Source organism: Falco punctatus (genome assembly GCF_963210335.1).
Source record: "Falco punctatus genome assembly, chromosome: 6".
Classification (NCBI taxonomy): domain Eukaryota; kingdom Metazoa; phylum Chordata; class Aves; order Falconiformes; family Falconidae; genus Falco; species Falco punctatus.
Window position 1 is genome coordinate 44,424,034 of NC_137585.1, and position 15,244 is coordinate 44,439,277.

The window sequence follows — 15,244 nt, forward strand, 5'->3', positions numbered from 1 at the left end:
TCCCAGAGTACACTTCCACATGGTCATGACCACAGCTTACCTCTCCAGCAATGCTCTTCTCTCATCCTGATTATTCTGCACTGTTGCTTCCAAGACAGCAATGTCCCCACGTAAATCGTCCGTCTGTTTCTCCAGCTCACTCACTCGCCTCTGACTGCTTTGCCACTCTTTCTTCATGGTAGCCAGGTTTTCATTCAGGGCTGTGACCTGCATGGTAAGCTTGGTCTCCTTTTCCTCATGTTTCTGGTTTTCTTCTTCTTTCTCTTTTTTCTCTGTGTGCTAAGAAAACAATGGAACAAGGAAAAACAACCTTCAAAGTATTCTCTCCCTATTCCCTATATTTATTTATCTTACCATACTAGAATCACTACTTTTAATAAACAAACTACCAGAAAGGGCTGTTATCTCATTGAATTTTCCTACCCTATTAAATGCTTTGAAGATTTCCAACCTTGTCATTTAAAAATTAACGTAATACTGACGTCAGGTCTCTGCTTCCTCTCTGTCGCTCGAAGAGTCCAAGGGCACGTTCATACAACAACAGACTCATACTCTAACATACTAACCAGTTTAGCTTCAATTTCAGCATATTCTTTCTTCAGCTCCTCTTCTCTCTTTTTCAGCTGATCTTTGACAGCTTGATGGGTCTTCTTCTCCTGTTCCAGAGCTGAATTCATATTATCTATTTTGCCCTGCAGTTCTAATTTCTGTTGAATCAATAGCTGGTTTGCATCCTTGAGATTTGCCACATCCTGTTAGGATACAGAGCTCAAAGTTAAAGTAATGACACTGAAAGTATAAATGATTTAAATTCAAAACTACTGTAATTCTTCCCAAGGAGAGGACAGCAATAATTTTTAGTTTTATCACTGGAAGAAAGGATGATTTTATAGCACAAAGTCTCAGTGATTTTCATGATCAAATATTTTAAACTTATATTATGAACAACGTTCAATTTTTAAAGTAAATTTAATGTATGTTTCCTACTCAAGCAGTGGAAGCTCTGCTGGGTTATTTTCTACAGTTCTTTGAAAACATACATTCTTTGTCATTTTTTAGAGTCTGTTCTAAAATTTACTTCACCTTGTTCTCTGGTTGCAATAATGAGGTTAAAAGCATCATAATGACAATGTAAAAATGAAACACTGATGGAAGAAAGCTAGTTTCTATTAGTCTTAAAAGTATAAATAATTACCGTACGTTTAAAGCAAGCAGGACTACACATTTAGTTTTAAATATGTTTTACTTGTTCTTCTGTAATAAAACACAAAAAAATCCTGAGGTAGAATAGTTAAATTTATAGGAATAATTTTCCTTAAAATGACATAGCCAAGCATGAAGGTACTAACAGACTAACAGGGGTTGACAGTTTTCCATAGAGCAAAATTCATGTCACAAATTAAAATCAAACCAAAGACAGTGAAAGAACATATCCTGAGGACAGGGGGATGCCCTATAAATGCACAGATATTCATTCCTTGGTAGGAGATGGGAAACAGTATATAAATCTTTAGGACACAATTTCTGGTTTAGTCTGATTGCTTGTAGGGAGATTGAGAAATGCATTTTAAGCTGCCATTGGTGTGCACATATTTTACATACCTCCTTATAAATCTTCCTCTTTTGAATAGAGATTTTAGGAATTACGAGAATTATTATAACCTTTCCCCAAAATCCAAGAAAGTATTGGGCATAGACTGCTCGACAGAAACAAACTACAAACTTCTATCTAAAAATCAGAGACCATTTTTTAAACACTGGAGAACAAAAGAACATCTGAAACTCATAAGATATCATGTTACTTGATTTTTATTAATGTATAGGGACTGTACCTTCATTTATACTTGTGCAGCAACTTAAACCCTGTGTGCCTAACAGATGTAAACACAACTACTAATAGCAGAATATGGAAAACTCAAAACTACAGGAGTGTTTGTTTCTACAGAGACTAAAAAATGAAATACATAGAATGTGGCAAGAAACAGTTTGTTTTACTGAAGACTAAAATTTATTTAATTAAAGTCTCTAAACTTTTGCCCTTTAGAGAGCTCATTTGATTGTTTTGATTTTGGAAGAGGGTCTTTTATGAGGCTCCTGACATTGTTTCTTCCCCAACTGTGACTTTTTAGGACATTTTAACAAACCACAGCGTATCAAGGGAGTTTCAACCCTACCACACATCCTTGAGAAGTACCAGATGTGCCTAGAATATCTGGGAAACTTCACATTCATGACACACTTGGACATCCTTTCTGCACTTCAGAATAGTCAAGCAAGAGTATGCACAGTGAATCTACAGTGAAACAGAAGAAAAGCTGTGACATACAACTCATCCTGAAGCTAAGACAAGTTATGTGCTCTACCTGGCCAAGAACACTGGGCACTGGCGCTCCAAGATTATCACTAATCAAGTCAGCATTGCTCAGGAACTTCAATGAAAGCTGGGCTTTGGTTCCCTTACCTGTAATAGTGATATTTACAGCAACCATCTTTGAAAAGCCATTCCATATAGTATCTACTGAGCAGGCACATATTTCTTACCAGATAACCAACCACAGGAAGACTCAATATGTCTCAATATACCTTCTCAAATTCTTGTTTGCAGGCTCTAAGCTCTTCACCCAGCTTGGCACTTTCTTTTTCAAGTCTACTCCTTATTTCCTGGAGCTCTGTTGTTTTACATTTTTCATTAGCCAAATCTTTTTCTTTCAAAATCTTAAAGAGAAATAAAAAAATGCTAGAAATATTACTTATTTCAAATTCACAAAATAAATAAAAAAACCCACTAAAGAAACAAAAAATATACAAGGGCCCAAAACCTACTTGGAAGCTTTGTAATTAAGGGAAACAACTGCCACATTTCTCTATTCACAGTTCGTAGTGCAAACAAATAGCAGCATGTTTGTAGTTTTAGATTTAAAAGTATAACGTTTTTCCACCTGCCCAGTCACTTAGAACAAATTAACAGCCTACTGCGAACCAAATTCACTTCAACTGTATGTTAAAAGTCTTTGCACCAGAGGTTCAGTAAAACTGCCATTGCTGTGCACTACACAACAGTGAGCTATGCCCTCGACACCCCCTTGTTGTTTAGAGACGTAACAGAAATTAATAAAGGGTGCCTGAATGGGGTGGATGTGTCTGTGTGATTTCAAGTCGGAGGCATTTACCCTGTCATTCTGAAGATCCTGTAACATTTTCGTCTTCTCACCCAGCTGCTGCTCCTTCTTTGATGCATCCTGCTCCAGTGTAGACTTTGCTTTCTTCAATTCCTGAATCTGCTGATTATTGCTAGCGATTCGATTTCTACTGGAAACTAGTTCTTCTTGAGCTAGAGCAAGTTTTTCTTCTGTGGACTAATTACAAAGAGAGTTCTGCAAATTATCTGTCAGTGTAAGAGTTTCAGATACTCAACAGTCACTTAAAACATTTTCCACATGGTAAAACCATTATCTAGTGTGCAACATTTAGTTTCAAATGTTAATAAAGCATAGTTAAAGAAAATTCTATGTTACAAGGTTCCCTAAGTAAAAAGAAACTGCCCCAGTACCATTTCCAGCAGCATTACCTTACTATACATATTCCAGCTTGCATCCTTCCACAGAGAAAAGGTGAAAACACACAGAAGGACAGAGAATAAAAGGTGACTGATTAAAAGAGAATGAATCTGAATTTGTTCACAGAAACTGATTTTATTCTCTGGGCAAATCAACTGGTCTATAACTCTAGACAGCTGTTACTTAAAAGGCAGTGAAGCTATACTGTGAAAATTTCAAAACTCATTCAATGCTATTTTTACCAATGACTAAATTAAGCTAGTGCTATAATAATTGTAAAATTTTTGAAAAACCTAAAGTCAAATGTACAAATTGAAAATGCTGATATCAGGACAAACATTTTACAGTCTCAGCTGCATCAGCATTCTAAAGACAAAATTTAAACTTCCATTCAAAATCTACTACAGATTGTATTTTAATTTGCCTCCAACTCTCCCCATTACTAAGAAAAAATCCTTGCGTTTATCTTTCTACAACAGGTTGCAAAAAAACAAGAAACCACCTAATACTTGCACCCAAGACTCATTCTATTTGCTCACAACAAAGTCAAACTTCGGGGTTCTTCTTAAGTTAGTATTCTGGAGGTGTTTTTTTTTTTTGAAGCCTTTGGCTTAGGTAAGGACTAGCTCGACTTAGAAGCATGTTCCTTGACAAAGAACCAATGAGAAAGAAATTACCAAACTCATCCTCCACTCCTCCAAAACACTGGTATTTTATGGAAAACTTTGATGCTACAATACAGAACGTGAGGTGAGGGGATTTAGTATCAGTAATAAGCTTCCTACCTTCAGTGAACCAGTAAGAACTTCAATTCATTCAAAATAAACTAAAATATTTTTGAAGCTCTTACTTAAATCCTAATCAAACCTCTTGTTGAAGGTTAGTGATTTTAAAAGGAATAAGCGCAACTTTGACTTCACTTAATTATCCATACGTTTTAGCCACTCCTGTGTTGATTTAAACACAAGTTGATTTCTGATACCTCCTAACCCTCCTTTGTAATGTCTAAACTATTTTGCCTATAGTCAGACTGAGTTTGAACCATCAGTGATGGAACACTGCTAATTCAATAGCACTTCAAGAATCCCAGTGGCTCTTAAAAACCACACACTGGCTTTTAAAATTAATTTGAAGACAAATTATTTTATTTGCTTTCTGAGTTATTAGAGTTTACTACTTAACACTTCACAACATATTAAGTAAGAAATGTTTTTAAGCAAAATAGGGGGTGCTTTTAAAATTTCAAGCCTTCAGCAAGGTGAATCTTTCTGAAAGCAAAATTATCTCTTTCTGCTCCACTGTGAGCAGTGGAGTACCACATTTTCCTAACAATGAGAAAGGATGGGAAGTGTAGCAACATCGTATAACATCCTCACAGGAAAACCCAACAGTCTCTACAGGTTTAGGAAGAAACTCAAATTTGTTTCCAGTAGTAGAAATGTGGTTACATCCTGTTTGTTAGCACAGAATGATGGAATTTGATTAATTGATAGTGACATCAAAATTAAAAGCCTCACATAGGGGATACTTGTCTTTCAAGCCCCCCACACCTAAAGTGTCTCCACTGGACTGGTTCTCTCATTGTGTCTATACCTATGCTAAAACAATGTAAATGTTCTTATAAGGGGAGACAGTATTCAGCCTACTCTGCACCGTATTATGCACAAACATTTCTATAAATCAGTAACTTGTAATGTAAGATATTTGGCATTTTGCATACAATTTGGCATACTACAGCTTACATATGTAAGTGCCTCTTAATCGTGCTGTGATTAATAATGATGCTACCTATCTACCTTAACTGGAAAACTATTCAGTGTATTCTTAACTGTGTATCAACCTTCTATCTATTTACGCCTGCCTTTCTGCTTTGGTCAAAAGTCCCTCACAGCATCTTTTGGAAATGGGCAGAAATCTTCTGGCACATGGTTAAACAATCCAGTTATTATCCTTGCTCCCGGCCCAGTCTCCACTGAGACTGTAATTCTGCCTGATTCTTTTGGACAGCTGAGGAGCTCACATCTTTAACATAAAATCACCTCTCAAGACATCTGATGCCACTTATTTAATTTCCATTCAGTTTTGCCATTACTCCCAGAATATGACAGGTATTCTCCTGACAAGATACCCTCAGTCATGAGATGCTCTTTAGGATGACAGACAAAACTGAATGCAAGGAAAAGGTATAGAACAAAAGATGCCAATTTGTACTTATTTTTGTAGGGTGACTGGTACAGAGTTTAAAAAAATAAATAAAAAGATATCACAGTCTGATACACTATAACTTGGGCTGTTGCAGTGCAAATAAAAGTGCCAACAGCAGAACTGGTCCTAGCTGGGTGGCAGGACCTGGATTCATTCCACCTAAGTGAGATGCACAAATGAGCATTATAATCTGGCTCCCTGATGCCAGCTCACAAGGAGAGACATGAAATTATTCACAGATACTATCCTGATCTTTCTTCATTTCCTAAAAAGAAGGGTTAGACTGACCGTAGGCAACTTGGGCCCCTGACTTACAGACCTGAGGTTTGGCAGCATGAATATCATCCCAGAACATCCACCGGTGATACACTGACAGCGATGCCAATATTGGAGGCAAAGAAACATTCTTTTGAGAACACAGAGGAAACCAAAACTGACTACAAAGAGTACAAATGCCAAGACTGAAGGATATTTGGCAGAGCTCAGGAGAGCAGGATTCACACCAAGTATGTTTGCACTAACTCAGAATCAATGCAAAAATAAAATTCTGCATATTTATTAACTCTTCTATACTAAAAAAATGACATTTTCACACAAAAACATATATTTTGTGTGTATAGAAAAGGTATTTATATATTATGTATATACACATACAACATATTTCTATTTATTTGTGTATATACATACAGAAATATTTAGTGGCATTCTTCTTTTATTATATATATTCTTTTTTATTAAAAACTACAGCTTTTACGAGCACTCAAACCCTACTCATTTTCTTTTTTCAGTCATAGAGGCAAAAACGTGAGTGTGGTTGCTGTTACAGACAGTGCATTTTCAAACCAAAGTACATTTGCAGCAAATTGTAACTACGTACTCACTTCCGATTTTGTAACACTTTCCACTTCGCCTCTGCAAGCCTTAGAGCTTCAAAGTTTGCATCTGGCTCCAGCTGCGTGGCTGGGACCTTCTGCTCCTGAACCAGAGGGCAGGCCCCAGCGTGCCGCTGGCACCCCGCGAGCAGCGCGCTGCTGCATCCCCCGCTGCAAAGCCCCCCCGAGCCCGCCGCCCCCCCGCCGGCGAGCCCCGCAGTGACATTCCCACCAGAAGCCAGCAGATGGTGCTGTGCGCACGGCCCAGCTCCCGCCACCCCTGCCCGGGAGCTAGACCCACCACCCCGCTCACGCCACTCACAGGCTGTACAGCCTGCCACCATCCATCCCCACGCCTGACACCTCGGCCTCACCAGCAGCACGGTGCTACACCACGTGAGAATACTGGAGTATTCTTCCCCTTGTGGTATTTTTAACTCAAGAACACCTAGCATTGCTAGGACCTCAGGGCATGGTCCGGCCCTGCACAGTGCTGGGCTTCAAACCGTGCTGACTCAGCACAGCTGCGCAGGGAATTCATCTCTCTCCTAAAAATCCTGCACTGAAAGACACTGAAGCCCACCTTCTAGACAAATTTTAAACTCTTCTACTACTGCCTACCAATAAGATTCAGAGCAATCTGAACCCCAGCCTACCCCCATCAGCTTTGGTTCCAAACTTTAACCAAAATCCATAGCTCTGGCTCAAAGTATCTACTTTTATTAAGTAACTCACCCAAGGCAAAAAACATAATACAGACAACTGACTTTGAATTGGACTGTGACACTCTACCACGAAGTTATTCTGACTTGATGGCATTTTGACATTCAGTTCTCAAGACTAACATTATCATGCTGAGGCCTTCTGAATGCACTTTTTTTTTTTTCCTTCATGGTCTTCCAAGACAAGTCATCGCTGCTTCTTCAGGTTAACGTTGCAATAAGGAAGTATAACCATGATTATAGACCAGCTCCCCACCTTTCCTCTCTTCCATATTTTACAGAAAAAAGTGGTAGCAAGCAGACCTCACTAATCCCAAGTATGTTTTTAAACATTCTTCTTAAAATCAAGCAAACAGCCTCCAAGTTGGTACATCACTTCAGTACTGAGGACCTCAGTCTTCTTCAGGCTCTCTAGGGTCCACAGACACAGAGAAATAAATCAAGGTACCTGACCACTTATCTTGATAATCTTGGTTTCCCATTGCCATCACCTCACTTTACCTTTTTGCATAGATGTTCTCTCTCTCTCTGGCTACCTCCCCCATTCAGGTTTAAAAGCATGTGGGACACCTACTGTCCTATTTTAAACTTGCCAGAACTAGAGGTTATCAAGCTGGTTTAATAATACTTATTCAGAGCTATTTTTGCAACAAGCGATACTTAAATGAAAACTATACCAAAAAAAAACAGTTACTGAGCACATCAAATACTTCTACAGGTCACTGCATTACCAAATGTTGATCTAAATGCACTGCAGAAAATTAACTCACAGAGGTACATGTGCTACAGGACATAACAGTAAGAGAATATGTTTACATGCTTACACCACCATTGCTTGTTAATCATGCTGAAGTGTTTCACAATTTAACATAGCGATTCAACCAAGCTGCACTGGAAGTAAAGCTTCTGTAATCTGCAGGGAAACATGGCAGGTAATCTAATGCTACAGAGGAGGAGTAAGATCAGTAAAACTCCAATGGTCTATATGCAAAGGAGCCATTTATCTTCTTAAAATAACCCTGAACCTGGAGTTTGGCTAGGGCAACACAGCGCACATGGGCCTATCTGAAATGGCCACAACTATTTCAGCGATAGGAAAGGGGACTGAAAGGCCTCCGCTGGGAGAGGCGAAAGGGAGCGATGAAATCCAAGCAGTCACCAAAGCCTCCCTTTGTACATACAAAGCAAACAGAAGCTGACATCTAAAACAGATCAGATGATCTGTCCTCCCAAAGTGCCTATTCCTCTCCATAAACTTCAGAACAGCCTAGAACAACAGTGTCAGACAGACACAGACAAAGCTGTAGTGGGATTTATCTGAAGTGAAAAGTGCCAAAGCTACACATCTTGCCAGTAGACAGCCAGTCTCTGCAGCACAGTATGTCCTGGGACTAACTGGAGCATTGGCTTAGCACTGACATGAAGGAGGAGGACAGAAAAAAAAGGACAAAACCCACCTTTGCTGACTGACTCAAATCTCAGCAGTACCTCCTTGAACACGCTACACCCTAATATCAGATCAGATAAATTACACTTAGGCACAGCAAAAACTTCAAGGACTAAGTTTGGACACTTGTATTCCAGACAGGTCCCTAAACCTACTGTTTCTATTTGTTTGACATCTCTGAACATCTACAACCAGCCAGGAAGAGGTGGAATGGGCAAGAACATGGGACAAGACTGACAACTAAAATCCTAGTTAAATCACCTAGAAGATAGCAGTTTCTCACACGCTGGCAGATTTACCCTAATCAGCTATGCTGTTTAAATTAGTTGAAAGCTACAATGTATAACAAGAAAAAGCAATATGAAAAACTAATTCTTAAAAGCATACAAAAATAAATCATCTTCCACTTCGCTGCTGCACACATGCAAGGGTATTTCAGGTAAACTGGCAAATACCCTTGGTTTTAGATTAGTTTCAGGATGTCCTTCGTCCCAGGGGAAGGGATTGAACAGCACTAGATTCTATATATAGCAGAAGAGCTTTTTTACCCCTATACAGTTCTAGCACTGTGTCTTGGTCTTCAAGATGGATATACACAGATCTACTAAGTCATATATGACATTAAAATGACTGTAAGTACCTTAAGGTCTTGCCTGGTTGCCAGCAGCTCAGACTCTTTCCCATAAAGGTCCAGCTGCAGCTTCTCCATGTTTTCCTTATGTTTTTCATGGCTCTTCTGTAAGTCTGCTAGCTTTACTCTTTCTGCTTTAAGCTCCTGTGCTGACAAAATAGACTGCTGTTGGAGTTTATTCTCCAGTTCTGCCTGAAACATAAGAAAAGGAAGTTTCAGTTAAAGTTACAGACAGTAAGCTTAATTATTTCAATAAACTGCATTTCTGCTGCAAGATGAGAATTTTCTTCCCACTTATGAAACAACAGTTCAGTAATCTGGTGTTTGTCATTATTTTGTAACTAACATAACAACAAAACTTAATTCATTCAAAAGACTAAGTGAAAGACATCAAGACCAAACATTAAAAACCTACATAATGTTTTCAACTCTTAAAAGTTTCCACAGACTGACTAAATCACAAATATGACCACATAGCATTGGGCAGCCAAAGCCAGAGCAACATTTAACAGTGCATGGCACACAACACAACATTCCCTAATCTCGTAAGACATTTGAACTCTTTCCATTATGGTTTATGAGTTTCATAGTGTCAGATAAATTCTTCTGGTATAGTAAGACAAGACTTAATTACTGCAGAATTCCTATGTCAGCACTGGTTCTTTTTTACTTTATTACTGTTGTTGATGATGTTTCTATCTCCAACAGCACCTGAAGACCTTGTTTCCGCATCCTGACCTTATAATTTCCTACAGCAAACAGCTGTTTCTCACAAAGATACCAACATAAAAGCTGCAGCATTTATCACAGAAATTTACATTAATTTTCTTAAAGGATTAAGAGAGCCCAGTCTTACCTTTTCTAAAAGGGCAGTTTTTAATTCAGCTTGCAGTGTTTCACTATGTTTTTTCTTCTGCTCAAATGATTCCTTTAACTCTCTCAGCTTTCCCTGGAGATGTTGTTCGCTTCTTTCTTTCTCCTTCAGAAGACCCTGAATTTCCAGTACTTGCGCTCGTGCTGAATCAAGTTCTATCGACAACTGCTTAGATATCTATATTCAAAAATATTAAATAACTGTATATAATTTTAATTTAAATCACCATTTGTACATGCTGTAGTATGTGAAACTGCCTATTGAACTGTGTGGGTGACAAATTACATTCTTCCAAAAGCAGACAGACAATTTCACAGACGAAAAAACTGGTCAAAGCTGTTAAAACTAAAGATACAGCTGCAGGAAATCAGCTCCCAGAAGAATGCTAGAAGTTGGGGAGAATCCCCTGACTGTAGGAATGTGAAAGGCTTGCCCTAGTCTGCTTTTCTCTAGGCATCTGCCACTTTCCTCTGCCAGAAACCAGATACCAAGCTAGCCTTCTTGTGATGCAGTATGCCTACCCTTATGTTATTACAAAGAGCTGCATGTTATTTGCAAGAAAGTTACCAAGTATGCTACTGTTATTTCTTGTACACGGAACTAGACCACCCCACAGCGCCACTGCTGCTACCTTCTGCTTCAGAGCTCGGTGGTCAAACGCTTGGCAAATAGATCTCAAGAGCTACCATAACACTAAAATCATCTGTTATTTCCATTTCCTACCCTTAGAGCAACTGCAGTCTTTGCTCACCTTTCAAAGATAAGAGCAGGCAACTCTTCTTAAGCCAGCAGTGGTCTGGGCTCTCCTGCTGCCAACTGCAGCAGGTACCAAACTCATCCTCCTGCACTGGCCACAGAGCACCACAGTGCTTCTGCTGAACAAGAGAGGAGCCAGGGGGGTAGCAGCAGTAGTCACGGAACAATTACCATCCCACCTGCACATCCAAACCCTTCTTCAGGCAGTAAGAATCCATCACAGACCATCAAACTGTGTCCACTGATCATATCTTTTTCTGATTCCTTTAGGGAACAGGTGACCAGTTGGGTAAGGAAATACAAGAAAGTGGATTTGGCCTTCAGGCTGCCAGCTGGACTACATGATTTTGCAGTCTGAATGCTCATCTTTAAAAAAAGAAGTACATTTGGTCCTTAAGCAGTCACAGGCAAGTGACTTATACAAGTTTGCAAAAGCAACTAAATCTTTCAAGAATATCTGAAAATGTCTAGCCAACCCCACAGCGAACACACTGATTAGGCCTCAGACTAAAACAGATCTCAGGAAACAAGTAACTTTTATTGTATGCAAGTATGAAACAAGATAAGGACATGGTAATAAAAAGTAACTGTTTCACTAATGAAAAAACCTGAAAGGCTAAAATCGCTCATAAGGTCTGTGGGGCATATAAAGGTAGAAGTAAAACCTGAATGTTAAAGCTTCATACTAACGTCTACGAAAATTTCAGTCTCACCTTATTTCAATGCTCCAGGTAGGTCACAATTCAAGAACTGCAACCTCTTTATCTCTAATAGGCATGTGAGACTGAAAACAAATCTTTTGAATATTTATTATCAGTAGTTTCTAAATTTTTGAAACTAAATGGACAGCTTACCCCCTCCTTTTTTTCCAGTGAGTTCTTCAACTCATTCCTCTCTTTAGCAACTGACTCTGTTTGTACCTGGAGCTGGTTCTTCACTTCTTGGCAAGATTTTTCCTAAAATACATAAGACAAGGAAATATTCCTGTGAGCTTCTAAGACTGGCTATCAGGTATTTTTGCATGTTCTACAAAGCCTTGAAAAATTATGCCTTCCTTTTCAGTGAAAAATATTTCCTTCTCAGCTACAGACATATTTTAGCTCAAAACCTCTCAAAACTTGAACAGTGGTAAATTTAGGCTGAACACAGCTGATACCCTGTACTAACAAATGCAGCCACGTGCCAGAGTTTTTCTGATTAGGGGTAGTCTTCCTGTCTGAAGCTGCTGTTGGTAGCCCTTCTTCTTGTGGGAAGCAGCAGGCTCACCACTCTCCTCAGGATCCAAAATTTCTTGATCTAAAACTTACGAGCAAGTACATTTGCAGGACTTGTACGCAAACAAAACCACATTTTAAGCCCAAATATTATGTAATTAAAAAAGTGGCTAGCCTCCAAATGAGTACAGAATTAGAAGCAGAATCTGGACTCCTATCTTTTAAGTCTAAATTGGGGAGAAAATCCTTCAAGTGTTTAGGAGAAACAAGTATTTAAACAGCAGTAACTAAGTAAAGCAAACAAAAAGGCTTATCTTAGAAGGGTGAAAGAGTGAAGGAAAAAAAGTTATTTTTAACTAGAAACAGAATTGTATTTAGATCAGAATAAAAGCAGCTCTGATCAGGTTTTGGGAAATGGTGACATGTAAAATGAGAAGGAAATGAGAAAGGCACCCTTACCATGTTTGAGGAAGGGATGTAAGAACATAAGAAAATCTACAAAACACGTATTCATATAGTGCCCGTTCATATTACCAACAAAGCAAAACAGGGAAGATGCATGTTAAGGATAGTGAGAGTTCACCTGTACCATAATAGGTTGTTCTTGTTGTTCTGCTTGTGAGACCTTTCTGAAACTCAAATAGTTCTAGTACTCTGATAACACCTTAAGCTAGGCATCTCGACAAACAACCGATGATGTTACTTTGCCTGCAGTACACAGCCTTCCAGTATGTCCAGAGAAGTGCACAGGAAGGTTCTAGATACAAAAACTCCAAAAAGGAAACTAAAATGGCCTCAGAAGAATAACATCATCAATATGGTGGCACTTTAGCAAAGGATTTATCACTTTGTGTTGTTACAGTATGGCTGAAGTGTTTTTAAAAAGGGGGACATCTTCCATCAAATTGTTTCACCGCTTGGTTCCATTTAGTTTCTTCACCTTATTAGTAATGCAGCAAGAAAAAAAAAAAAAAAAAAAAAGAGATTCTGTTGTGTGATACAACCAATGTTTACTACTGTAAACATCCAGACAAAAATTTAAGGTAGGAAACATCTATGAACTACTAAAAATCACAATTTTGTTTTTCTTAAGGCAATTAATTTCCACGTATTGTCACTTTATGTACCCTGGTTTTAGGCAGAAAGCAAAGTCATTTTATCAGACTGTAAATACATGAAACAATGTCTAATGAAAGAAACTACTAACCATTTCTGCCACTGCTGCTTTTCCTTTTTGTATTTCTTTTTCTAATTCATCCTTTCTTTTTTTGAAGGATTCAGAACTTTTTGAGAGCTTGTCTTTGGTAGCTGTAAGGTCCTTTAATAGAGTATCCCTCTCTAATTTCACTTGTTGCAACTCTGATGTTGCTGCTTGCATTTTACAATCTAATTCCTTGAGTTGTTTACTTGTATCTTGATTTGATTTCTCAAGGTTTTCTTTGAGGCTGGCCTTTTCCTCCTCCTGCTTTGAAATTTGCTGTTTGGCTTGTTCAAGGGCCTCAGATTTCCTCTGCAAATCCATTTTAGCATTAGACATCCTGCAAATATATAGAGAAAAAATAGTATTTTTTTTAAATTCTTCTTCACAGGTTCTTTTGGATCATTAAATGTCTCTATTATTTAAAACATTAACTGTAGAACTACTTCAAAGCATGCCTTTTTCATCCAGAGCATGGGCATTTTGTCTCTCCAGAGAAGGCATACCAGCAACTCTAAAAACTATATTGAGATGGATTTTTCTTCCTCAACTATAATGAACAGAAAATTCCACTTCGCTTCTTACGCATAAATTGCAAATTATTATCTTGAAAAAGTTGACAGAGCTCTGGATATTTAAATATGGACCTCACTACATCAAACTGTTCAGATATTTCGCTGGCAACAAGCACAGTGAATAAGCTGAAGAACTGTACTGAATCACAGCAGTCAGCAATTCACATGAGGCAACATGGCAGATGGAGTCTGCATGGCGCACAGAGTGAAAGAAAACAGGTGGGACAAAAATCAGCTCTCGTAGCAGAGGGGACACATCACTTATCTATGATTTTAAGAAATCACAGGAGAGGTGAAAAAAATTTCAACTCTAGTCCAAACCACTGCAGTTTTATGTCTGATTTTGAGAAGTACTATAACACAGGAAACACATACGCTTCTCTTGCTGCTTCAAGTTGTTTACTCAGGTCTGCTGTTCGGAGGTCTAATTCTGTAGATTGCTGTCGCTGCTGCTGCAACTCCTGAAGAGCTTGTTCTCTGCTTGACTTAGCATCAAGAATGTCGGCTTCAAGTTTCTGAGATAGAAACATTAAAAATTACACCCATTAGAACACATCCAATAAGACAACACCAGCAATAAAAGGCATGTTACCTAATCTATGAGTATCATTTAGTGTAGAAAGTCTTCACTCTAAAAAGCAGTCACAATTCTCACACACTGTCTACTTCATTATTATGACACTGTCACTGTCTATTTCATTAGTTCACTATTTATTTTTCATTGTTGAGTTCCTGCAAATCTCTTGTTCCTTCAGAACCAATTTTGGAAAACATTCTGGAATCATAAATTAATGGCCAAGCAGCCATTTAACAGCAAAGTAACAGATAAAAAGGAGAAATCTGTGAAGGCCCTACCCAAAACACATATACAAAAAAAGGGTATACACAGTGCTCAGCTTCGGGGCCAGGATCTCAGCCATCACCGAGCAGTTTCAGCAGTTTCAAATGAGTGCTGATTTACATATCCCAAGAACTCTGCTGTTCTTATTAACAAAAACAAAGACACAGACTACAGCTGTGAAGAAATCCTATGCTCTCCTAAAAGAGGCTTTTCTAGTGTATTTTTCTGTGGGTACTTGTTCATTTAGATGGAGTGTAAAGAACACAGGAGTCTTCAGCAAACAGGCACTGCTTACGCTCTTCAACACATCGGCTGTTTTACAGCCACTTCTGCTTTCATGCAGTGGCTGCAG

The 15,244-nt window shown here is 38.6% G+C and overlaps 1 protein-coding gene across 2 annotated transcripts in view; it reads right to left on the minus strand.

The window, feature by feature from the left end:
* Positions 1-15,244, minus strand: part of EEA1 (early endosome antigen 1) — an 85,635-nt gene that overhangs the window by 9,886 nt on the left and 60,505 nt on the right. For both annotated transcript variants that reach the window (XM_080393328.1, XM_080393327.1), the window contains 9 exons: positions 14,427-14,566; positions 13,486-13,816; positions 11,919-12,020; positions 10,291-10,485; positions 9,444-9,626; positions 3,171-3,356; positions 2,584-2,715; positions 567-752; positions 41-279 (listed from right to left, as the gene is read on the minus strand). In XM_080393328.1, the coding sequence (XP_080249454.1) occupies positions 41-279; positions 567-752; positions 2,584-2,715; positions 3,171-3,356; positions 9,444-9,626; positions 10,291-10,485; positions 11,919-12,020; positions 13,486-13,816; positions 14,427-14,566 (1,694 nt within the window). The remainder of the gene's footprint in view (positions 1-40; positions 280-566; positions 753-2,583; positions 2,716-3,170; positions 3,357-9,443; positions 9,627-10,290; positions 10,486-11,918; positions 12,021-13,485; positions 13,817-14,426; positions 14,567-15,244) is intronic.